Source organism: Schistocerca cancellata, chromosome 3 (genome assembly GCF_023864275.1).
Source record: "Schistocerca cancellata isolate TAMUIC-IGC-003103 chromosome 3, iqSchCanc2.1, whole genome shotgun sequence".
Taxonomy (NCBI): domain Eukaryota; kingdom Metazoa; phylum Arthropoda; class Insecta; order Orthoptera; family Acrididae; genus Schistocerca; species Schistocerca cancellata.
Window position 1 is genome coordinate 681,579,520 of NC_064628.1, and position 26,642 is coordinate 681,606,161.

Below are 26,642 nucleotides of genomic sequence, written 5' to 3' on the forward strand. Positions count from 1 at the left end.
CTCACACACAGATGGCTACTACCTCCAGATGTTAAAATGTCTGTCTGTAACTCAGTGCCTCCTCTATGCAGTGAGTAGCAATCTCTCCTTTCCATATTGTTGTATTTCGTCATGGACTTTCCATTACTTTATTAACCACATATTTTAGGCTACACTTCCACCATGTAAATGTGACACATAAATAAAAGAACAAAGGCCAGCAACAACTAAAAGGTTTGTTCATTTAACTCTGAGCCTGATGTGTTCGTGATACTACTCCACCTCTGATAAAATTTGCAATTTCAGTCTGTCATACAGTTTTCTCATGGCATATATCATCATGGGAATAAGCAGTATATATCTGTTTGGAAATAGCCACATTTTGTAGACTATAGTCAACACAGAGGAGGATTCAGACTGAGACACAAAGGCACAGTAAATTTTGGACCTGAATAAAGAAAAGAAGAATGAGACTTTATAGAAACAGAATAGGTGAAAAGCAACTAATGTTACTGAATAATTTCCATTATGTTACTGGTGTAAGAATGGATAAACTACTGCTACTACTTTAGCTAATAACAAATCTCATGTTAACGATAATGTACTCTAGAAAATCTCCTGTTATGTAAAAGAAATTGTGCTAAAATTAACAAGTCATCTTCAGAGATAAATAGTTTTTCTAGATAAATAGAGTATGATAAATCTTGGCTCACCATTGCGTAACAGCTCTTCTGCTCTCTGTCTGTCAATGTTATGGAACCATGGCATTTGCCTGAATGATACTGGTGTTGTTTGATGAGGTGTGATATCTGAAAAATGATAAACATATCATTATAAACAGTGAAATTAGTGTAAACAGTTACCATGACATCTTGGTAAATTCTTATACTGAAACAAACATGAATATGAAACTTGCTCAAAGGTTAAAACTCTGGGACAGGCAGACTTCAATCACCTTGCCATTTGCAGGCTCCAGCCCAGGACACAACCTTAATATGCCAAAATGTTCCATAACAACACATACTCTGCTACAGAGAAACTATCATTCTGAAATCAGTGACTGTCAAATATTGGAACAGCTGTTATTTCTTAAGCATGACCTATTGATTCCCCTACAACGTCTTCAATATTATAGCGCCAACATACTAACTAGCAACGTATCAGGCTTCTACTCGGAGCCCTCTGGTAGTAAAATGTGAATACCACATTCAAAATTCTGAAGACTTTGTGTGGTGACTCAAGACTTTGTACCTCAAACCAAGTGAAATATTAGTGAGTTTTGATGTAGTCTCTTTGCTCATACGAGTTCCTTGGTGGATTTGTTGTAACAGAAAGGAACTAAACTGGAAGAGGACAATCATACATGTCTTAAAACATGTGCTCATCTTGACACTTTTTATTCAATAACTAATATTTTGAAAAAGCTGATGGTGTTGATATGGGGAGTCTTCTGTCTCATATAGTAGTTGACCTTTTTATGGAAGACTTTGAGGACAAAGCACTTCAATATGCAGTTCTCAAATCCATATGTTTTTGAAGATATGTAGATGATGCCTCTGTAGTATGGCACAGAGGACAAACCGTAACTTCATTTTTAGAACATCTAAAATCTATCAATTCTAGTATTTGTTTCACTGTGGAAGTGGATAAAAATGGACACCTCCTTTTTCTGGATGTCATGGTTTGCAGAAAAGAAGGTTGATCCTTGGTCATAATGTGTTCCATAAATCAACAGGCACTGAACTGTATTTATGAGCTACTAATATTGTGACCCACCCCAACACAGCAGTATATTGTTAGGCAGTTGATAGTTTGAGCTATCTCACATCCAGACAGACTGTCAGCAGAACTTAGGCATCTCCACTCTGTGTTTGTCCATAATGGGCACTCTGAGAAGCAGATTCGCAATGCATTTCACTCAGAATGTATTAAACATTAAGAACACCCAGAAGTTGCTAAGAACTCTACTAGAATGGTTTTCCTGTCTTATGTTGGCAGTATGTCCTTCAAGACTGGCAAGCTCTTCAACAAACATGGAATAATATGTGTCTTCTGACCTCTGAAATGAATGCAAACAATGTTGGGTTCCATAGACAACATGGGTCTAAGGAGACCAAGAATATACAAGACACATTGTCATACCATCACATAAAGGAATACTTGGTCTTATATATCATAACCAATTCCTCTATCCTTGGAGGCCACATTACAGTAAGTAAGTTTTATTCTTAGCCAATACCACACACATCAACAGGAAGTTTCATAGCATATCGAGTGTCATAGTGCCAATAAAATCTAAAACGTAACAAAAAAAAAAGTATTTAAGTAAACAAATCCCCACAGTGACAAGAATAGTCAAATGCAATGAAAACTGGTTTTATTACTGTGATGCTGAAATCTAGTGTCATAATTGAAAGTTGACATTTAAAGATGAATGTTCACATTCTGCAATTCAAAAGTCTACGTCTGCCAAGTAATGAGTAGAGGCTGTTTTCTACACATATGTGGCAGTGTTGGGAAAAGTTACGGAGGCATTTAAAATGATCCATGGTAAAACAAGACTCAACAGATGTGTTGAATTGGCTGAAAGAATGGTGAATTTTTATGGCTGAAGAACTCCTGTTTGATGCCAATAGAATGCAAATTCTTGCTTGTTGGGGGTGATTACTGTACTTGGATCATCAGCAACAGAACTAGCTTTGCATCTTCATGATGCAAGTTGTTAATATATATTAAGAACAATAAGGGACCCAGGACTGGACCCTGTGGGACACCATTCTTGATACCTCCCCAGTTAGAGGACTCTACTGGTTTTTGCAGGCTATCTTCACTGTTAATTTTAACCTTCTGCATTCTTCCAATTATGTATTAGTTAAACCATTTGTGCACTGTTCCACTCATACCACAATGCTCAAGGTTATCTAGAAAAATTTCATGAATTGCACAATCAAAAGCCTTTGAGAGATCACAAAATATCCCAATGGGTGATGTTCAGTTATTAAATGCATTTAATATTTGATCAGTGAAAGCATATATAGCATTATCTGTTGTAAAGCCTTTCTGAAAACCAAATTTACATTTTGTTAGTACTTCATTTTTACCAATATGTTATGCTACTCTTGAATACATTACTTTGTCAAGAATTTTGGATAAAGCTGTCAGAAGTGAGATTGGGCAGTAGTTGTTAGCATCAGACCTATCCCCTATTTTATGCAATGATTTAACAATAGTGTATTTCAGTCTATCTTGAAAAATGCTCTGTTTCAGTGAGCTACTACATATGTGGCTGAGAATCCTACTTATCTGTTGGGAAGAAGCTTTTAATGCTCTGCTGGAAAAGGCATCAATTCCATGTGAGCTTTTGCTTTTGAGTGAATTTATTGTTTTCCTAATTTCAGTGCATGAGGTGAGTTGAATTTCAGTTTTATCAAATTGCATAGGTACTGCCTCTTCCATATACAGCCTTGTATTTTCTAATGAATAGTTGGATACTATTTTCTCTACAACAGTCAAAAATGATTATTAAAATTTTTTTCTACATCTGACTTTTTGTTAACACATTTTTCATTGAGTTTGATAGAAATACAGTCTTTCTGTGTTCTCGGTTGCCCTATTTCACTTTTAACAACATTCCAAATTGTTTTAATTTTATTATCAGATGTGCTAATCTCAGACATAACGCACATACTTATGGACTTTTTAATTATTTTTCTTAATACAGTGCAGTAGGTTTTATACTGTTTCACTGTTTCGGGATTGTTACTCCTCCTAGCTATAAGATACATTTCCCTTTTCTGTTTAAAAGATATTTTTATCCCTTTAGTAATCCATGGCTTTTTACATGGCTTCTTACAATTATATTTCACCATTTTGTTATGGAAACTGTTTTCAAATATACTCACTAAGGTATCATGAAATAGATTAAATTTTAAATTAGCATCATATTCCCTGTAAACCTCATCCCAGTCTAATTGTTGCAAGCTTTCCCTAAAACTTTGAATTGTTAAATCGTTAATTGAATGCCCCATTGTGGAGGACTGTTTTGCATTATTGTATGGAGCTATGTCACATACTGTAACTAGCTGTGCATTTTGATCAGACAGACCATTCTTAACAGAAAAAGTTTTTATTTGATTACATTTATCTTTGTCTTTGAAAACATTATCTATCAGTGTGCTGCTTTCCTATATGAAGCATGAAAATCAATAACTGATGTCAAACTGAATGAACCAAGTAATACTTCAAAGTCAAGCTTTCTATTGGACTCTTTCAGAAAATCTACATTGAAATCCCCACAAACAATAATTTGCATCCCTCTGCCTGACAGATAGCACAACAAAGAATCCACGTTTTTCAAAAATAGTTGAAAATTTCCCAATGGGGACTTATACACAGCTACAATTATAAAAGTGCCATTATTTAGTTTATGCTCACATGCACATGCTTCTATATGTCACTCTATGCAAAATTTTTTAGTTTCCAAATTTTTCACACTATGACAGATTTTAACATATATGGCAACTCCTCCTCTCTCCATATTGTCTCTACTTACATGTGCTGAAAGCTTGTATTCACCTACCATTCCATACCTGTGACTACATGATGTTCAGACAGGAATAGTACATCTATTCCACCCTAAGTTTCTAAATCTTCCAAACAAACAAGAAGCTCATCTACTTTGTTTTTTAATCCCCTGATATCCTGATGCTATATACTAACATTATTTTTCACTGCACCTTTATGTGAACCTTGTGACATACTAACATTATTTTTCACTGTACTGTTATGATAATCTTGTGATATTTTAACATCTCTAGAACCTGCCTGTCTGAACTTCCCATTAAGCTTAATTTCAATCAATGTTGGATGATTGGACACTGATCTTAGCCTAAAAAAGTACTCCCATGAGTTTCAGCCCCCCCCCCCCTTAACCCTTTCATGCCGGCACCGTGATTGTTGCATCGTGTGCTGTGGATGAGCGGCAGGCCCGCCCGGCCATGCCCGCTGTGGCTCTTCTCTGTCCTGCTTTCACACTCATGGTGTTTTCACAATTATTGGACTTTATACTATATATTTATTTGGGAAAATATTTACACAAATCACACATGTTTTTGATATTGTGTCTGTGCACAAATCAAAGTCTGGGATGTCAATATAACAGCTACAGTAGCACATGTACCTGATGTAGAAGCAGCTACAGTAGGTGTTTCATGTTTATTGTTGGATTCGGATGATGATTCACTTTCATCTTCGAAGTCACTATCCAGTATGAGAGAAAGAGCTTCCTCCACAGTATATCACTTATCTGCCATATCACTTCTATTAGAAACTAACTGAGGTTAACAACATGTCACTTCAGATTATAAACAAGGCAGGAAATGATCAGTGCAACTCAAGCAAAACCAATGCTTTGAAACTACAGACTTTGAACAAAGCTGCTAGATAATGCATAGGTCAAGCTTCCACAGAAGTCAAGCATAGTGAAGGTGAGAAATATGATGTGAGGTGGAACTGCTGCAGCAGTCCACCGGCTGAGCGGCACATTTGCTCCCGACTTCTACAGAAGTCCACCATAGCGAAAGGGTTAAAGATTTTGCTATCATCCCAGCCAGTTTACCCTTCCCTTTCCTACTGATGCAGGCCATGTCTTGTGAAGCCCCACCTAACAATAGCATCAACAGGAACCAAACCTATGCCTGACAAAGAAGCCACTGTAAGCAGCTGATCTAGCTCCATATTGACGTTCCTGACAGAGCTGTTCAATTGGGGCCGATCATACCACATGAAATCTGGAACCAAGTCAACATTTATATGGTTCATTGCAGGTGTTGTTTTTACTAGATTACACTCAATATTGAAGCCCTGATCCCTATCAATAATGTCACTCCACCCACTACCAAAACATGATCCTGCCTTGTAAAACCCTTGCACAATCATCCTACATCCTCTATCACTTGGGTAAGACATACACTGAGCTTGAAAATACTTGTGACCTGGTACTGGTCACCAAATTTTTCCTGAAACATCTGACCCACACCTTTCCATGGCTACTACCTAACAGCAGGACTTTCTTCCTACTTTCTACATTTTTGCAACAGTTACTTTCCTAGTGAAAGTCTGTTGAGTGCTGACTACACTTACATCTACTTGAGCCTCTTCCCTAGTTGACTGAGGTAGCAAGGCAAATCTGTTGTTTGTGCCAATGATGCAACTGTCAGATACTGTTCTCCTTCTGTCGCCCCTGTTCCTTGCACCACTTTCCGCCTGTCTTCACACTTCTCCCCCACTTTACCTCATCAGTTTCTCCCTAGCACTATCCAGTTCAGCCTGAAGGGCTCTAATCTTCCCTTCCTGTTCCGCTATTTTCCTACCCGTTGAACATAATCTGCAATGCCATGGAAGAGGCTCATTTACTGCCCTGATTCCTATGCTATGTAAATCATGAAAACGACTGTACACCCAGTAATAAGTGTTCTGTCTGATCGTGAGACACAGTTAGTAAGGACAAACAAGATGGTGCTTTACAGTATAGACCCTCTCAGTGGAAATAAGTTAGAATAGTTAAGGAATGCAGGACAAACATTTCTTAAGAATATTTTGCAACAGACAGCCTGAGACGAAATTTATAATGATAAAAATGCCAGAATAAAATGTAATCTATTCCATGATAGATTCATATCATTATTTGAAAATAGTTTTCCTCTAAACTAATCAGAAATGACATTAAACAGCCTTGTAAGAAACCACAGATCACTAGAGGTTTTAAAATAACTTGTGAAAGGAAAGGAAAATGTATCTGTTAAAATGAACAATTAAAGACCCTGCAGTAATCATACACTTCAAAAGTTACTCAAAGTTATTAAAAAAAAAAAGATAGAAAGAAATGAACTGCACATTGCGTTAGAAAACAGTAATCACGATGACAGAGCTGGAGAATCACAGTCAGTTTTGTGTTACATTTTTAATAGCATTATGTTTATGTGAATGGTACTCTGTGAGTGATATGTTCCCAAACAGGTCTTGAGGAGAGGAAGTGGATTACTGGGAAAAAATATATGGTGTTATTTAAAAAAGATGTACTGCTGCTCACACCTTCATAATGAACAAAGTTACAAGTAAGACAATCATGCTGGTTAATATCCCCATGTTAGATAAACAACGTTTGCTTGATGCCTTTTTATTTTACTTCTGGAAAAAAAGTTATTCTGTGTGGTCAAGATTAATAGGACACCATGTATATGTCACTCAACTTGTAAATGGTCAGTTTGAGAATGTGTAATAGGGATATAAAGTAACTCATGCCATATCATTATAATTAATCATACTAATAATCTATGGAACATAAAAGTGGCAATGTATCTATGTTATCCCAGTCCCTGGCTCTGACTGGGCCAGTCATGCTACAATGCCAGGATAATCAAAGCACAATCAATCGCTCTACAACAAACGCTGGCATCAGGAAAACGCTGCATTTCTGATGGCAAAGCCCCTTATTGTAGTGATTGGTAAACTGGCTACAACTTTGTACAAATGTTAAATCTGGTATCTATGGTCTCTTCTAGTTAGTCAACCGCCTCTCCCCCGCACCCCCCCCCCCCCCCCCCCTTCCTCAATCCACTAATATGTGCTACCTTGTCTGTTGTTGCCACTACAAAGCCAAGTGCATCTCATCCCATACTAGAGAGAGAGGGGAGTGCAATTTTTTTTTCACAATAGTACTAACAAACAATAACAAGTGATTCAGAAGGAATTATAATAAACTTGGCTATGAGTCCAAGTATATGGACAGTTTTCGCAATATTCTGTAGTAGTAATATAAATTTCAGAATGGAATGACTCTATCAGCCTTCATGGTCTTGTAGCAACTATATGAGTGGAAATGGTGAAAACTATACATTTGAAACACATATAAGTTCACTCCTTTCTTGAATAATTTGTTTGTTGTATTTCCATCATTAATACCTTATACCTACATAATGTATGTCAAAATATTACTATGTTTACATAATATTTATTCAGATCCAAATTATTTTGTTTAACACAAAAATACAGCTTCTTGAACAGAGAAAATGAAAATGCATTAATATTTTTTTGACTGTCATTTCCCTGCTTATACACACACTCATAGATGTGCAAGTGGATTGTATATGACTCAGTGGAGTTCTTTCACGAATTCTAACAGGTAATAAAAAGGCTGAGGCAGCAGCCCAATGGAAGATGGTAGATGACATTAGAAAACATGCAGGGACAACTCACATTTTCTAATTTCATCTCCCCACCTTTCATCAGTGACACATCAGTGACACTAAGAATTGTTCACTATTTCAGTTAAAACATTTTTCTCCAATTCCTCATTCTTAATGCATATTTTGAATAACTTATCCTTTCTTACAATACCTTTACACACCTGTGTAATAATATTTTGGTCCTTGAAACTCAAACTCAAATATCACATTCCAGTTCTTTTATCAGTTCAACTACGAACAGCAAAAACGGAGACAAAAATGGCATATGAACAATCTTATTCTTTTTCACAGAATGAAAAAAATAAGTTTAATTAAAATATGTGACTATGATATGATAGCACCAACACAATAACTCACTGTGACTTTTGTCAGGACTGGGTAGCTGAAATTTCTTTCCCTCAGGTGTGGGAGGCAAAGGTCTCTGGAATGCTGACGAACGTTGTTCCACAGGTGGTGGTGGCCTAGTTGTGGGAGGTGGCAAGCTACAAGGTTTCTTCAGTTCTGGGGTGGCTGATGATGCTTTCTCTGAAAGCATAAAGTTCAAATTTAGCTTTCGAACCACACACATGTTTCTAACCAATAAAAAAAATTTTAAAAAAATAATAATTTCAAAGTGAAGCTATTATTCATATTTCAATTTGTATTCTTCACACAAATGCTTGTGTCAATGCAGTGCCATAGATATCATATTTATCATCAATGCTACAGCTGATAATAATTCATAATGCTCCATATTGCCCTAGCCATACAGGGGTCCTGAGTATCTTCTTAAAACTATTTGCTCCAAATACACTTTGGCATTTAGTTAATTTTTATGCAGGTGCTTCAACAAATATTTGAAACTCCTATAATAACCATGCACTGATATTTATCCCTGTCACTATGTCTCATCTGATAGTAAATGCATACAGATTATTCTTATTAGTTGGACTGAGCTTTGAATTAAAGGGCATAAAGAGCATTTTCCAATCTTATTTTGAAAGTTGAAAAATGTACCATTTTGGTGTTCACAATCGATTTTAAAAGCGTTATGCCAACATACTTAGCATCCCCTCAAAGTGGCACATTCAGGCTCCTAAGATAGAGTAAATTGGAACTTGCACTTCCCCCTCTTCCTAATTACATATAAAGAGTTCTTAAGGAAACTCATTTTAAAAATTAAATCTTGATATTTGCCAGCTAATAAAAAATAACATTACAACAACTACTACTATTACTACTGCTACTACTAATACTAATATTATTTATCTCTTACTTATTCACACTTGATCTGAACCGTGCACCACACAGTTCATTGTAAATTCAATTGCAGACATTCTCTCTATAGTAGCTATAATTCCCCTTTGAGATGCAGAAGAATTATTCTCATCTGCAGAGTTTTCAGTGGAAGAAATAAATACCACCATCTCAACACACAAAAATAAAATTTAAAAATTGAGAAATGTATTTGAAAATTTTAAATTAATGGCTAAGCTCTGGTGCTTTATGAAATGAAACTTAATCCATTAAAAAGCATTGCATTTGGCAATGGAAAAATCAAGTAGTATTATGTTAGATGAAGTAGTTACGGAAACAAAAAGAACATCCAAATGGTTAAAATTTGCACAATAACTATTATTACAGTTAGATAATTACAGGTTGTTAACAGGCATTATCAGCATTGTAGTACGATTTCTTAATGTACATCAAAAAATATAAAGAATTTATCAACTCACTACATCTTGAATGTTCAAGTATTGGCATTAAAGACTGCTTCTGAAAATGAATGCTTGAGAACATGTCGACATTCAGTTGTCATATATTTGATATTATTTGCAAACAGGGTTATCAGCTACACGTACTTCCACAGCCAGAGGCATCCTAGCCAATGACAGCATCTTCTGCAATGACTACTTCTATCAAAGCAGTGCTGACGTAACAGACAAAAACTCTTAGCAGTTCCTGAAACGTAATAAGGCAACCCAGCTGCCACAAAAAAAGGTTCAGATGCAAGCTGTCACAAAGTCAACAGATGCAACAAGACCATTCTGTCTCAGTTAGAAACAGCATTATAGTCCAACAAGCTGAGATTCATAACAACTCAAAATTACATTTCATTTATTTATTTACTTATTTATTTTCATTTTGAGTAGTCCTGTCCTAACAACTGCACTTCCAGCAATTATTACATGTTCTTGCACTGCTTATGGAGATATTTATGGCATTTAATTTATTTTAAAATGTTAAATGAAAAGTAAGAGCAAGATGAAAGACTGAACTATATTTCAGGTCAATGAAAAAGCTCTACTGCATTCTATGAAATACCAACAAACAAAGAAGTATTTTTTAGCTGCTTTCTCTTTGTCAAATGTCATTTGTTAAATTAAATATTTTGTTAATCTATGTTAAATATTTTGTTGACCTATAATAAAGTTCATACTGTTAATTTTGAGTACATATGCCAGAAAACTGTAGCAAAATGTAGGAAGATCTGCAGATGAGACTGGCTCTTTACACTCAGTCTAAATAAATGATGCATAATGTGCATAAAAAACAAGAAAGGACTAATAATTGCTAGATAATAACACTAGTGATGACAGTAATGACTGTAAAATATATGGGAGTAACTGTCCAAATTGACCTAAAGTGGACCAGCCATGTAAAACTATTTTTAGGAGGACCAGATACTGGACTGAGCCCAATTAGAAAAATTCTAAGGAAACATAATTCATTTATGAAGGAAGAAACTTATAAAAATCTTCAGTGCCCAATTCTTGAGTCTTGGTTGTCAGTCTGACATCCTTATTTGGTAAGATTAATAGAGGAAATAAAGAAAATCCAGAAATATATTGTATGATTCATCAGAGACATGTTTAGTAAGTCCAGAAGTGTTATGGAGATATTTCTCAAACGCTACAAGAGAAGTGTAGTGCATCACAGAGAGGTTTACTGCTAAAAAAAGTCCAAGAACAGACTACCTACAAAAGTCAGGCAACACATTGCTCTCTCCCCTATATCTCACAAAATGACCATGATGGGGAATCTGGAAAATCATAGATCATATGGTGGCTTACTGAAAGTCATCCCTTCTATGCAATATTCACAAATGGAGTAAGAAACGGGTGAAATTATAGTGGTACTAAAAGTACCCACCATCACTCACCTTAAGGTGGCTTTTGGAGTGTGAATTTAGATGTATAGCATTCTTAGTTCAAGTGAATTCACTTGTACACATATTGCATTCAATAGATCTCATTGTGATGGGTAATCCTCATGGAATTGGGATGAGTGAAAAATATACATTACCATACAGATGCAGCTATAATGAACATGCTTCTGCAGCGTGCGTCGACAACTTATTGTTATTGAAGTTACATGTATGCACTAGCTCCCACAAATTAGGAAAAAATCATGAAGAGCATCACTAATAGAGGAACAAAGCAAACAATATAGAACCACAATATGTTAAAAAATCAGTACTACAATTGGAGTGCAGCTGAGAGAGAATCAGAATCAGTTATCTTTTATCACATTACGTACACACATAAATCATTGATTTAATGTAAACGAGACTCACCAAATGAATAACATAATTGAGAGACATACACAGAGCAAGAAAACTAAACCAATATCACTTTACAACCATGAGCACAATTTTATTACTCTACTCTACAAAGATAGGTCTATTGTTATCATCTAAAGATTCTGTGACTGAATAACAAAATTTTTGCACAAGTTTGGGAGTGGACTTGCAAGCTGATCTTCCTATCAACCACCAGGCTCAATGCCAGATGTAACTGACAACTTTAAAGAAAACATCAGTTTGTTAGCATGTATGTCCCGCAAAGACACCATTAGCATTGGAGGAGATGTTAATCACCCAACAATCACTTAGGATATTTACAGATCTGTAAGTGATGGGCAAGACACTTGTGGAACAATACTAAGTGTCTTCTCTGAAAATCATCTAGAACAGGAAGTTCAGAATCACACTTATGATGGAGATATATTGGATAGAGTGGCAACAAACAGACCTGACCCCTTTGAGAATGTCCACACTGGAACTGTTATCAGTGACCATGAGGCAGTTGTAGCAAGAATGATTACTAAAGGATGAAGAATAGCTAAACAACATAGAAAGGTTTATAAGTTTAGCAAACTAGATAAAGAAGATGTAGTGTCATAACTCATTGAAAAATTTGAAACACTTAGCTGTTGACAGGAGCAAGTAGAAGAACCATGGCTCAACATTAAAAGAATAGTTGATCTTGCAGTGGATAGATATGTAACTAGTAGAACATTCATGATGGGAGGGACACTAAATGGTATACACTAACTATAATAAATTTCTATAGCAACTTAGACTAATATGTAAAAACAAAGCAAAAAGCTATAGATAAGAGAGATGTGAATGAAACATGTTTGGCAGTCAAGTGGGCAATGCATGAAGCCTTCAACAACTACCACAGCAGAATTTATCAAAAGATCTCCCAAAAATCCCCAAGGAAATTCTGGTCATACTTAAAGGCTGTTAGTGGCATCCACGTTAGTGTCCAGACACTAGTGAATGACATAGGAACTGAAACTGAGGTTAGCAAAGTAAAGGCAGAAATACTGAACTCTGTTCAAAGGAGTATTGACCCAATGTAATTGTCACACCACTGTATAAATGAGTAAAATAGATATTAGTGTTACCAGTACTGAGAAACAAATGATATTATAAACCTAAACAAAGCTCCCAGGTCTGGTGGATTCCTGTCAGATCCTACACAAAATTTACTGCTAAGTAAGCCAGTCTTTCAACCATAACATACTGTAGATCCACAAACAAAAAACTGTGCCCAGTAGGAAGCAGAGAGAACATCTGCCTATGAGAATGTGAGCAGTTATGATCCATAAAATTACCATCCAGTATCCTTGACATCTGTCTTGGGACACATTCTGAGCTCAAATGTAATGAGGTATCTCAAAAAAATGACTTCTTTCATATCAACCAGCATGATTCCAAAAACAATGGTCATGTGAAACCCAATTTACACTTTCCTCACATACCATCCTGAAAGCCTTAGATCTAGGCAGTCATGAAGAGACAGGATTTGTTGACTACTGAAAAGGATTTGACTCACAAGGGAACATTCTTCAGAGTTAATAAATAATCTTGATGAAACTTGGCAGATGTGCAGAGGGGACAAAATAGTGCAATATGTATTTTTTTTTTTTTTTGCCTAATTTCACTTTTAAGGGGTAAAACACACCCTGAAAAGAAATTTGGCATTTTAGATTTAGAGGCAATGTCTTCAAAATGATGATATATAAAAAATGTTTTTCATATAAAAGTTGATATGTAATTAATGTTCTTGAAAACTGTATAGCCAACATTTGTAATAATTTGAAATTTTGCAAAATAGCCCTCCACCATTAATTCATTTGAAAAATGAAAACTTTTGTTACAACATAAATTAAAGAAGCTTTCAAGCTACACACATCCCTGTGCAATAAAGCTGGTTTATGAAAAACCATTTTTGGAAATTAAAATAAAATCAAACAATAGAGACTCTAGGTTGAATATTAGCAATATAAGGAAGAGATAGATTGCTACTTACTGTAGAGATGACACAGTAAGTTGCAGACAGCACAACTAAAAAGCTTTATACCATAGCCTTCATAAGAAAAGGAAACACATTCATTCATTCACACAACAAGTATACACATCACACACATGTGACCACCATCTCCAGCAGCTGAGACTTGAAGGAAAATAAGCTGTACACAATGCACTGTGAGAGTATTTTCAACATATCTAATTAAAATATCTAAACATTCATTACTATTCTCATTACTTATTTTACTTATATTTGTTTAATGTTTTAAATTGTTGTTTTATGTCTTACATTCATGGCTTTTTCTGTTTTTTAGTTTATCGTTTCACATATGTATATTTTGTTGATTAAAACTCATTATTATGTTAAAAAGTAGTTACAATACAGATAATATGTAAGGAAATGTTTAAAACACGACTTTTTTATACCTTGCACATAAAAATGAACAAAATTTCTTCACATAATATACATGACACAGAAGACGACGACAAACAAAATTTAGCAGGATTTCAAATTGTCATGGGTGAGCCTCTAAATACCCTGACTTGTATCAGGCATCTTTCAGTAAACTGGTATGCCTTGACAAAGAGGATTGATCATGTACTAGTGACTGCAGCATGATCGTACTGTTTCTCAAGTGGAGATTGAAATCATAATCATTCAACAGAACTAGATCTGAAATTCTTCTCACAAAGCTCTTTCAACACTGAAAGCTGTATATATTCCTTGGCTGTACCTGTGCCATCAAGCCCTTTGTGATTACCAGATGTTTCATGAAAGATATTTGGAAGATGTTTTCTTTCCCAGTGAGGGAATATATCTGTATTGTTGTTAGATTCCCGCAGCAGTCAGTGTGAAAGAACCGTTTAGAACATCATACCTGAGGACACACCCATGAAGTTTCACCAATCTACTTTACTGACACTTTGGAATGTTCTCTTGTCAGGACCACACCTACACTTATTATAAAAAGTATGATATTATGGGATATCAAGCAAAATTTGTGACTGAATGAGGATTTATTGGTAGAGAAGATTTATCTTGTTGTCTTGGATAGAGAATCATCGACAGATGTAGGAGTAACTTCACATGTGCCCCAGGGTTGTGGTGGGACCATTGCTGTACGTGCCACATACTAACAACCTGGTTGATAATATTAACAGTAACCTCAGATGTTTTGCACATGATGCAATTAGATAATGAAATTCTGCCTGAAAAAATCTGCACCAATATTCAGTCAGGTGTTATAATAGTTCGGAGTGATGCCAAGACTGGAAACTTGTTTCAAATGCTCAAAAATATAAAACTGTGGATGTCACAAAACAAAAAATGCAGTTGCCTATGACTACAATATCAGTGAGACACAAACATAATTAGTCTGTTCATACTTGCAGCTGGGTGTAACAACTTGTATGTATATAAAATGGAATGATCACACAGGTTCAGTCATAGGTAAAGTAAGTGGCAGACTTCAGTTCATTGGTAGGATACTAAGAAAATTCAGTCAGTCTACTAAGGAGATTGCTTACAGAAGACTTGTACAACCATCCCAGAATACTGCTCCAGGGTGTGGGACCAGAATGAAACAAGACTACCAACGAATACTGAGGGCATTCGAAAAGGTCAGAACAAATGGTCTCAGGTTTGTTTGAACCATGAGAGAGCATCATGGAGATACCAGAAAAATTGAACTGGCAGATGCCTGAAGATAGATGAAAATTATCGCATGAAAGTCTACTTAAAAAATTTCAAGAAGCATCTTCAAGTGCGACATTTAAGATTATATTACAATTCCCTACATATTGCTCCCAAAGGAATTGTGAATCAAAGAGCAGACTTATTACAGCATGCACAAGGTAATTATGCAATTATTCTTCCCATGTTCCATACAGTAATAAAATGGAAAGAAGCCCTAGCACCTATTCCATTGGGAAGTGCCCTCAACAATGCTCTTCACAGTGATTTGCAGAATAAACATGTAGAGATAATTTTCTTTTCAGCAAACCTAGTTCCACAATGTGAGAGCTTTTTTTTTAATTAATACAAATTTTCATAACAATATACTGAGGAGTCTGGGAACAGAGTTTTTATCTGTGAGAGGAGGAATATGATTTTTTCTTTGTTTCTAGTATCATATTAATGTTGAAAGTGGTTTTCCATAAACAATTCTGAATATTTATGCATAAAGATATACAGTTCAAAGACATAAATATGTAGAATAGATAAAATATTTAGATTCCCAAACAGTGATCAGCACAAATGCCTAGGTTTAATATGATATATATTGCCAATAATAGTATTTTGTATCAATAACATTGTATTTGCATTATTTCCATTCCTCCAAAAGCTTATTCCTTAAAACAGCCTCAAAGCAGCAGTGAAAAGCAGTTTTCTAGTGCCTCTCTCACTTGCATAGGATAGTAATGCCATTGTGAATGCAAGACTGTTTAATGTGTTTGCCAAGAAGTTTATATGCGAGGTCGACTATAGGATGTTTATCTAGAAATATTTCCATGATTTTGATATACTTTGCACCCTTAAGATCCTCATTTTTACAGGTAATTTGAAAGTTATTTTATTTTGATTGTTTAGTTTTCAACTGTGTTAGTTGTGTCTCTGCCATGTTTAATTTTAACCTGTATAAATCAAACCACTGTTTTAAGCTGTTTAGTACAGTGGAGAATTCATTCCGTGGTATCGCTCAGAGAGTACATAGGAATCATTTGCAAATAAAATTCATTGGGAAATTACATTTAAATGTATATCATTTACACAAAATAAAAACAGAAAAATAGGATTACACCTAAAATGGAAACTTGAAGGTCTTCTTGCTCTAAGTACACAGACACACAATTTTTTTCCTGAGCAGTTTAATGGGTGTCACATGTGCCACTCATCAATTACTTGCAGGTAAATAACTGTTTTTCCTCATTTTTATCATGGAATTTCCATTACTATAGTAAATTTATAGTTTGATATTTTCCCTCATACTGCTATATGAACAAATAATTCTGAGTTTATATACCTTCCAGATCACTCTTACTGCAGTATTGGAAGAATAACATCTCACTGAGAAGTTTGCTTCAAAATGAGCAACATCAAACAATGTAAAGGAAAGGATAGATTGCTATTCACCAAACAGAGGAGGAATTGAGATACAGTGAAAAAGACTGCTAAAATATTCGAACTTTTGGACACATTCCTCCTTCTGAAGTAGAAAACACACACACATTTACACAAGCACAGTTCCCACACACATGTCCATTGCCTCCTGGTGCTGGGGTCCAGCTCAGATGTGTGTGAGTTTTCTACTTTGGAGGAAGAATTTTATCTGAAAGCTTAAACATTTTAACCTTTTTCATTGTTCCTGTATGCAATTCAACACCTCCTTTAAGAAGGGCAACCCGTTTTTCTGCTAGTCATAAATGACATTTTGTATAATGGGAGAAAATTTAAAGAGCACTAAAGAATGAAGCCTAACTATTTTTCTAACTTATATGGAAATTCCCAACTATTGCTCTTATAAAAATGGTGTGTTGGGTAAAGTTAAAATGAAGTAATAAAGCAAAACTCTGGTTTTGTTTCATGTGTTGTTTTATTAGAAGATGCAGAACAATTTGGGAAAGAAAAGACAAGCAATTCCTAATATTAGATCACATGAGAAAGAATGGAAATAGAAAACATCAGATGAGCTTCTACGAATGTCTCCTTTGATGATCAATTTTTTATATGCATATCTATGGCTCCAAATGACTTTAACATGGATTTGATTCTATTTTAAACTGTATGCCTCCTAATAACTTGTTGTGTAAGGTGAGCTCAGTTAAGAAAATGTAAATTTCATGCAACTGTCAATAGGACTGTGTCTTATTGAAGAACCATAGTGCTTTCATTGCAAGACTATTTCATTTTTACAAATAATGCAAAGATTCTATGTTCTGTGTGGAAATGGACACCAAAATTAAGATAGTAACACAAGAAATCATACTGATGACAGCATGTCACATAGCTACACTCTTTTGTTAATGTGGAATCAACATACAGCATAATTATGAGTGCAGAAAACTGAATTGCTAATGACACATGTGTGTCAGTCACTTATATTCTTATCACATTTCTCTGGTTTTTTTTTCAATTATATAGAGATTGGAGAACTATCACAATTTCAGGCTAATATCTTTATAGATTTTCTTGCGATAAGAAAAGAAGTAAAAATAACAATTCACATGAACTTTGAATAACAATAGCACTAGTACCAATAACAAATGAGACATAAATGACTAGAATCAGCTCAAAGTAACTTTTAATTTTTGTTTATTGCATACAGAAAGAGTAAATTCCCTTTATAAGTTATATTAGCAACTACAGGCACAAAATATGGAAACAAATAACTAAAGATGCTCATTAAACCTAACTGCTATGATGAAACCAATTAGGATGGTTCACAGATAAAGATAAACTCATCAAACTTGCAGCACTGAACTTCCAGAACTGAATAAAAGATGGTTAGCAAAACGTCTAGAAGAGAAATGAAAAACAAACAAAAAAGAAATAAATAAGCAATATAACAGCTCTAGAAATACTACGAAACACCTTTTTTATTTCATCAAATTATCTTCTTTTTATTCACCATATTTCCCTTAGCAAAAAGTCTATTAATTCTTGCCTGTATCATTACTACACCTGAATCCAGTCATGAAAATGTTAGGTACGTGCTTTTGTCCTATCCTGTAGGGTGCATTGTTAATATTGGGTTACATTTAGCTGACACAGTTTCATTACGGGCATTTTCCTCACACTACCTTTGAAATTATTTAAAATACTGATGAAACAATACACTCTTTCAGTCTACAACACTGAACAAATTAATTATGAAATGAAATCACAGAAATATTTCCTTCATTTTACGACACAATTTTTTCCATATTTACTTACTAGTATAAGTCCGGAGATAGTGTGATGGGGCAGATGGAGAATATGTAATAGTTGCTGCTGAGAAGCTCTTCTCTTTGCGAGCTGAAACACTCAGTGAGATAGCACGACGGATAGATGGTGTCCCAAATCTTCCTGGCATTCCTTGTGAATGTGAAAAACCACTTTTATCTTCAGACAAAATATTTACCTGGTCTGCTGATACAACTTCACTTTTCATATCTCTGGATGTAAAACTGTCTAATTACAACTCAGCTTATTCTTTCCTCTTTTCTTTCTGTGTTAATTTTCCGTGTTACAAAGTACTTTCTCCTTCGAGGTGACTGTGTTATTACTACTAAGCAGGTCCACTTTAATACCTATTTTCCTCAGATGTTCAAACTTACCTGCACTCTGATCTTTTACTTTGCAATTAATCAAATATCACTAGCTAAATATAGACAAATTAATGTTTAAACAGTAGAATATAATCAAATCTGTTTATTCTACTAAGAGTAGGTAAAGTTTCACATGAAAATTATCACACACAAAATAACACAGATGTGGACATCAAGTTCACTTCTCTATGTAGCAGTGAATGTATAGACCAACTAGTCAGCTCTTCTTGCTGGAGCACAAGATGTAGCAGACACACGAGCTTCTCCCACCCTCCCAGTCAACTGCCTCAGCAGGAGGCCAGTGGTCCATTAATAAACAAGGCAGTCCCTTTAAGGAACTAAAATAGATGGATTTCTTTCATGTAAGACTATAATGTTTACATGCTATTCAGACGAAGAAACCTATCTGCCAGTCCGATGTGGTGAACAATGAAAACTATAAAAAGTATGTAGAGATGTGTTTCCAAGTATTATTCATATATTTTCTTGTTGTGATATGCATTTTTAAGCACAGCGCATTTTATATGCATGTGCAGTGGCTTTTGGGTGGAATGATTTAAGATATTTCATAACCAATATTTTTTGTATGAGAAGCTGCCAAATGTGTTATAAAATAAAAAATGGAAATACCAGTAGCACTTGGCACTGAGATATTTTCAGTCAGAAACAATATATACAGACCCAGTAGGGTCTCAGTTTATGAAAACAGTGTACCATCCTCTTGGAGTTTTTAATTATGTCAAAGTAATAATGTTCAGCACTGCATCGACATTTCAATACATGTCTTCATGCTATGAGTATTAAACTTGAACTTAATCTAGTTCAAGAATGAAACCTATTTATTTGACTTTAAATGATGATAAAACTTCATTTTCATCAACAGTTAGCTAATAACCAATCTGTACACTCACAACATATCTCACACAGAGAAACATAAAAAAGTCATGGGAATCAAAGTTACCTGATTCTGAACAATCCTCTGGTGGCAGCACATCATCATAACGAGATAACAACCTCCTGATTGGATAAAGTAAACGTCTTTTCATTGTAACAGCTACGTCAGCCATCTCTGAGCAGAGGCGTGAGCCCAGATTGTGCAGTAGGGGCCCCACCAGTCTCACATAGAAGCACATGCTCATATTTGCCCTGCTCACGCCCACATACACTTGTTCCTCAAGTGGACGTAATTTACATCACTCTAACAGGGTCAGACAGCTCCGCACATTGGGAGACACAGTCCCACAAGTAATTGTAAGCTATCTAATATTGTTCAAGGTGTACTCATATATTTCTTGCTTAAATCATTATTTCACAAAGCAGCAATAGACCAAAAGGCCAATAAAAGATCTATTAATTGTAAATGGGCTACTCTACTTATGCCAAAAGAAAAAAAGTGATGTAAAGTCCATATAGTTACAAGTCAAGATACAACCTATTTAAGTTCTGACACTAATTCTAACTAAAAAAATTTAAAATGTAAAGTTCAAAAACCACAGTAAGTGCTAAAAACAGAAAACCAATACCTATGCTGCAAGAATAATTATAATTATACAAATACATAAGTGTCATTAGAGAAATGAAGTGAGCAAGAAATAAACTCTGTGTGTAATAAGAAAATTCTGTAACAAGATACAATATTATGCTGAGACAAAAGACAATTAAAAACTATTAGTGCTTCATTTTATGCCATTTTTGTGGCAACTTAAATATCTGAAAAGACTTACAACATATTTCTGTTGTATTACAGTTACAGAACATTGGACTTGTACCTCTGAAGCTGACAAGTTGCAAGTTCCTCACATGCTTGCTACGTATGCCAAGTGTACTTAATTGAAAAGATCAATGAGGTCAACAAGGTTCACCTTACAGCCTTCACTTTGACTACAGACATTAAAGGCCCAAAGTGTGAATGATTCAGGACACAGATCTCAAACGTAGATACATAAAGTAGTAAAATTAATAAAATACTTTCTTCTAACAAGTTTTACACAGTACACTACCAGAAAAATTATTTTCCTGTGGCTTTTGGGCAACTTCATATGCTGTATGTGTTGTAATAATTGTGTTTTAGTGAAGAAACAACCTAATAAATATGTAGGCCCAGTCAGAAGTGGTCCCATTCTACAAAGAGCTTCAGGATACTAAACCTTTCTGCAGTAGTTCCATACTTTTTTCCCAGAAATCACTTTTCACAACATATACTAAGCTTCCATAATTTAAGCACACTTTATACTTTTAGTTAATGTTACAAACCAACATTCACAGTGTACAGTAACCCATTCCTAGTAAAATAAATTATCTAATAGAAGATGCAACTATACAAACAATAACAGAATACATTTCCTAATTATTATTGTCACAACATTAGTGTATTACTATTCACTTTGTCTACTTCATGAGAAAACAATGACACATTTACACATGAAAGATCTTTATGCAGAGGAGTGGCACTACTTGCATTTGAAAGTCACCTCATTGAAGATACGAGTCTTTGTTATTGGCCTAAGATGGAACTCTTTGCTAACACAGCCAGATGGAAGACAAAAACACCTTCACAGCGAACAAAAACTTGTGTGAAATGTAATACCATTGTAGACGAAACTTTCTGGGCTGTAACATAAGCAGTGTCAGAAGTTAAAAAAAGGAACAGTGTGCCCAGAAAGTTACTGCTCTCTCTTTATTTCATCATGGAATGAAAAGCAAATATGTATTCCAGCTCTATGACAGATTTAAGAGCATTATTTACCATTATTATTGCTGCTTCATACATCTTTAGAATCTATTTTCCTTATTTTTCCAGTCTTCTGTCATACCTATTTTATTTTTATTTTAAATACTTTTCTGAAGATGAGGAGACAAGCACATATACTTGTTTCTTAAAACTGGTATGCTAGGTGATGGGTGATTTTGGGGAGGGGGGGGGGGATGTAAGAGTCAGAATATGAGGACTGATATGTTTAATCATGAATTATAAATCAAATCTGATTTCTGTAATTATGATAAAACAATCAATTTAAAAAAATATTTTTCCATTAATTTCAAATTAACTTAATGCCTTCATGTACTACACTTTAACAGCAACTATCAATTATCATTCATACTTCCAGGTACAGGAAAACATGATTAATTGGAAGCAACAGAAATGTTATGTTCATGTTCAGTTTATTTAGTCCAAGTTAAAAAAGAAAATAGTGATGCTACAGAAACAAAACAGATACTGACAACATAATCTAAACAATCATATGCCTTAGGTAAACAGTGGTTGCATACCACTATAAATCAAAAGGAAGAAAAAGTTCCAATTACTATAATAAACAGTAAGCATTAAAGCCATAAAATATCTTGTATCAGTCCTATGAAATTAAAATTATGCTGATTATACCAAAATTTTTAAGTATTTAGTAATAGATAAATGTCCAAAGAGGTGGTCTTCTTTTGCTATTTTAGCCACAAATTCAAGAATTCTAATGAGCTGTAGTGCAGAGACAGCTAAGTGCCAGATGCTCTGCTACAGTCTGGGCTGCTACTGTGGTGGGGTATGAGACAGAAAAAAAAGGTCAGATGCAGGCAGAGGGGACTACAGAAACAGGAGCAACAGGCCACAAAAAACACACCAACTCAGATGGGCAGGGAGGGAGATTCTTGCAGTGCACCAAGCTTCTATATTTGAACAAGGATAGTGAAATATTCTACAGGTTATTATCATCAGTGTTAAAAAGTGACTACATGTCTGTGTGTGTTTAGTACACATTCTGATTTTCATATCATTTGACAGAAATATCAGGTTTGTGTTACTACTATTACATTGACAAATGTTAATTAAAAATTATATTCATAATCAAGTTTACATTACAAATGCAAAAGACAAGACATGACTGATCAACTGGAAAGCCTGAGAATACAGATGTTAAGAGAAATTTACAACAGTGAATGAATATTAGTTCACTGGAAGATAATCTGTTGATTATGCTTATAATATGAAACCAACATTAAGTCTCAATATTATGAATAATGCAACACACATCTATATTAAAATGTAACAGAAAGTAGCCATTAATATTCGAATGTTAGTTCCATTTCACTATTTCCTTCTTCTCCTACAATGTATTCCCATATTTTGAATTATTATTAATATTACTATTATTATTATTAATTATTTGTTATCATTGCAGTTTTATACTTGTAGTCTTAAAAATTTAATTTCCTTCTTTTCAGTGACAACTGTTTTTATTATTGTAATTTTTATAACAGTAATTTATTACTGTAATATTTATTCGCATCTTTCTCATAAAACATGATTTTTTTTATTGTCTTCTGGGTATGCTTACTGTCCAACACATTGTTCATTTACTCCTTTTAGGATCCTGTACAGTTTGAGTTCAACAAGGAAGTAATAATTCCAGCTTAGACATCACTACACCATACAGCAATTCTTTTATAATGTGGTAAAATAATATCGTATTGCAAAGTCAAAGTCAAACTTCACTGTAGGTGAACATGTCATAGAAATGTTATTATAACCATAAGACCGTATTGTAACAAGTTGTAAATAAACATAAGAGTTAAAAAGCTGAAGATTGTGATGAAGTTTTTAATCAAATGAGGAAATACATTGGCAGGGTGATAAGAGGATGAGAAGGAACACTGTATTTGCAAGGAAAATATCAGCCAGAGCAAAAGAAAAGAAAGGTGCAGGCTATTAACAATAATAGTTGAACAAATAAAGGTAGTAATAAGGCAGTTAGGGATATGCAAACACATGAAAAACCTCTAAATTATGTTAAAACTGGTACCACGAAAAAGTTTATCATCATTGTGAGGATTGTTCCATTCACCTCATAAACATGAAAGGTCATCCTGCTGAAATTATGAGAACTGATTCAGTAAGTATACAAACCCAGCTTCTTGTGAAGGATACATCAGTTTATTGTAAGATAATAAGGTTGATGGAATAATTTTCAATGAAGTATTCTGTATTCCCATTTCAAACATAAACCTTTTTTTGTACAGGATGAGTTCCTTTGACACTGTTTGCAGTTGAGAACCCTCTTACAGTTTCAGTTGTGTAGCTCATTGGATACTGTAATTTATTTTGGTATTCTGTGTCAGATATTTTTTTTAATCTTCTGTCTACAATCAGCAAGTACAGCACACTGTGTAGTCTCTTTGTATTCTTCACATTATTATATGCAACTCCTAGTAACCCCATCAATTTAACAGACTGTACCCTCAACAGTTTTTCCTTATTATGCATAATGAAGTTGAGTATATTTATGAATTAATAGCCTGTTCTCTTAACAATTTATAAGAGTGTTTGGACTCATGGATGTAAACTCAACATAACTCTTATGTTTATATTAGACAGATCTTGACTTTGGTAGTATATCTGCACAAGTCATGAAAAAGCTTTGCATGAGGTATTAAATAAATAAATACAGAAGCTAAGTCATCAGTAGCTCATCCTCCAGCCCCCCCCCCCACCCTCCCACTTCCCCATCCCACATGCTCAAAGGAAATGCTTTTCACCTAACAGTAATGCCCATAATATGTGGTTCAATGCCATCTCATCTGTAGAAACTTCTATGCCATTAACATTGTTAATACCTTATTCTGCAGTTTCATATTTGGTACTAATAAATATCACTGTAAATTCTATTACACTGTAAAAAAGTTCTCTAGCACTTGGTTTAGTTAAATCATTTTACAATTTCTGTTTTTGTATTGAATTAATTTCAGTGCCTTTTAGACACTGAAAAATATGTCTGCTTTTGGTGTTTGAGGCAATACAGTAATATGCTACTTGTATAATTAAAATTTGTGCATGTTCCACATTTCACTCTTATGATGTTTACAATGATATGAAGAGAAACGACATTAGCTAATGCTATATGTTATAGTATTTGAAGGCTTTTATCACATAAAATCAGCACTGTGTGTATCAGTTCATAGTACAGAAGATGAAAGAACTCTCTGAAACTCAAATAAAATGCGATTTTCATGCTGTAATGTTAGTCATCACCAATTTCATCTGGGTCATACACAGTCTCTCAAGTAGTTTGGTAACACATTCTGTTACAATTTCCTTTCCTGTCAATATATAAAGGTTATTAAAAACTGTATGTCTTTCATTTTTCTGCATATAGTTGTAATGATATCATGTGAATGGGTTGCAAGTCATGATTCATCTGATGTTTGTCTCTTTTTGTTAGATTTAATATCTTGAACACCTTTTGTGGACTGAAGGAAAATTTATAGTATATGCTTCCATGTGACTTAGGGCCTATATTGCAATCTTTTACCTTTACCAAAGGAACTGACTCTCCCACAATCTTTCATTTTCTATTAACATAACATCAATGAAGGAGTACACTGAAACTAAGAAAATCTTTCCGCTCAAGTTAAACAAAATTTATCGGTGGTTTCCTAGGAATTAATATGATCAAATTAGTGCTAGGTGTGTCCCTTTCAGCAGTTGTATTCTTTTTTGTTTTACAAAACTGTATGAATGGAGTCAGCCTCCATTTGTATGCGACCAGGTTCAATGAACTTAAGATTAATAACATTCAACTTACTACCACTAGGGTTTGGGGCTGAAAGCTCAATGTGTAACAGTTTTTTTCATTGTGGTTGAATGCACATCAACTTGTCATCTTTACAGTGAGTAGCAATTTCTCCTTTTCACAATATTGTTGATATTCCAACCTGGACTTTCCATCCTTTGTTTTTACTACTACTAGTACTTTCCTCCGGAAATATACTCATGAGCAAGACTGTGAAATTAATATTCCTGTTCTGCAAACTGCAGGAGTTACTAAACATATTGATCTCAAAGACTTCATCATGCTTGTTTGCAAATAGAAAAAGCTGTTTCATTTCTTCTGTGGCCAGCAATAGTTTCATCCAATATAAAAAACTGAGTAGGTTTGTGCTTGTTGTTTACAGAATGCACTGTTAAACTGAGAGTCCACAGCGATTGTTTATACATAGCTATCCCACTATATTAAAGGGGGTGTTGGTAAAAACTTTTGCAAAGTGAATCATAGGAAATAAATGCTTTGATTTTCCCTATTTTTCTTTTTGTTGATCTTTTGCTCATACCTAGAATGTGCTATATTTAAATGAACTATGTTTTTCTTTTTCTATTTTAGCTTTTTCTTCTTCATTATTGACATTGGCTGTTATAGAAGTGGAAACCACGGAAGATCCTTCATCAGAATGTACATTGGTTATCGTTTCATGAAATACTTCCATGTTTATGGCATGGCGTTGGTTTACCAGAAGCCATGTTCTGTCATTCTACATACAACACGTTCTATATATGTAACATTCTTAGCTGGCTACATAATGTCATTCAAATTCATGAAAGATTGACATTAGTTGTTCTTGCAATAAGTCACAGAATTATCAGTAGAAATCGATTATCTGTAGCACAGTGTTCTGTTTCAAGTGAACAGGAAGAACAGTGACTTTTTTCAAAATAGCTGTGCAAAGAATTAATATAGAGAGTCTGTGCCAAGTGCAATATCTGC

The 26,642-nt window shown here is 34.6% G+C and overlaps 1 protein-coding gene across 1 annotated transcript in view; it reads right to left on the minus strand.

Annotated features, from left to right (window-relative positions):
• LOC126176507 (uncharacterized) overlaps positions 1 to 26,642 on the minus strand; it is a 403,754-nt gene that overhangs the window by 18,456 nt on the left and 358,656 nt on the right. Inside the window, exons 17-18 of the mRNA XM_049923663.1 lie at positions 8,583 to 8,750; positions 693 to 788 (exon numbers count right to left, since the gene is read on the minus strand). Coding sequence (XP_049779620.1) covers positions 693 to 788; positions 8,583 to 8,750 — 264 coding nt within the window. The remainder of the gene's footprint in view (positions 1 to 692; positions 789 to 8,582; positions 8,751 to 26,642) is intronic.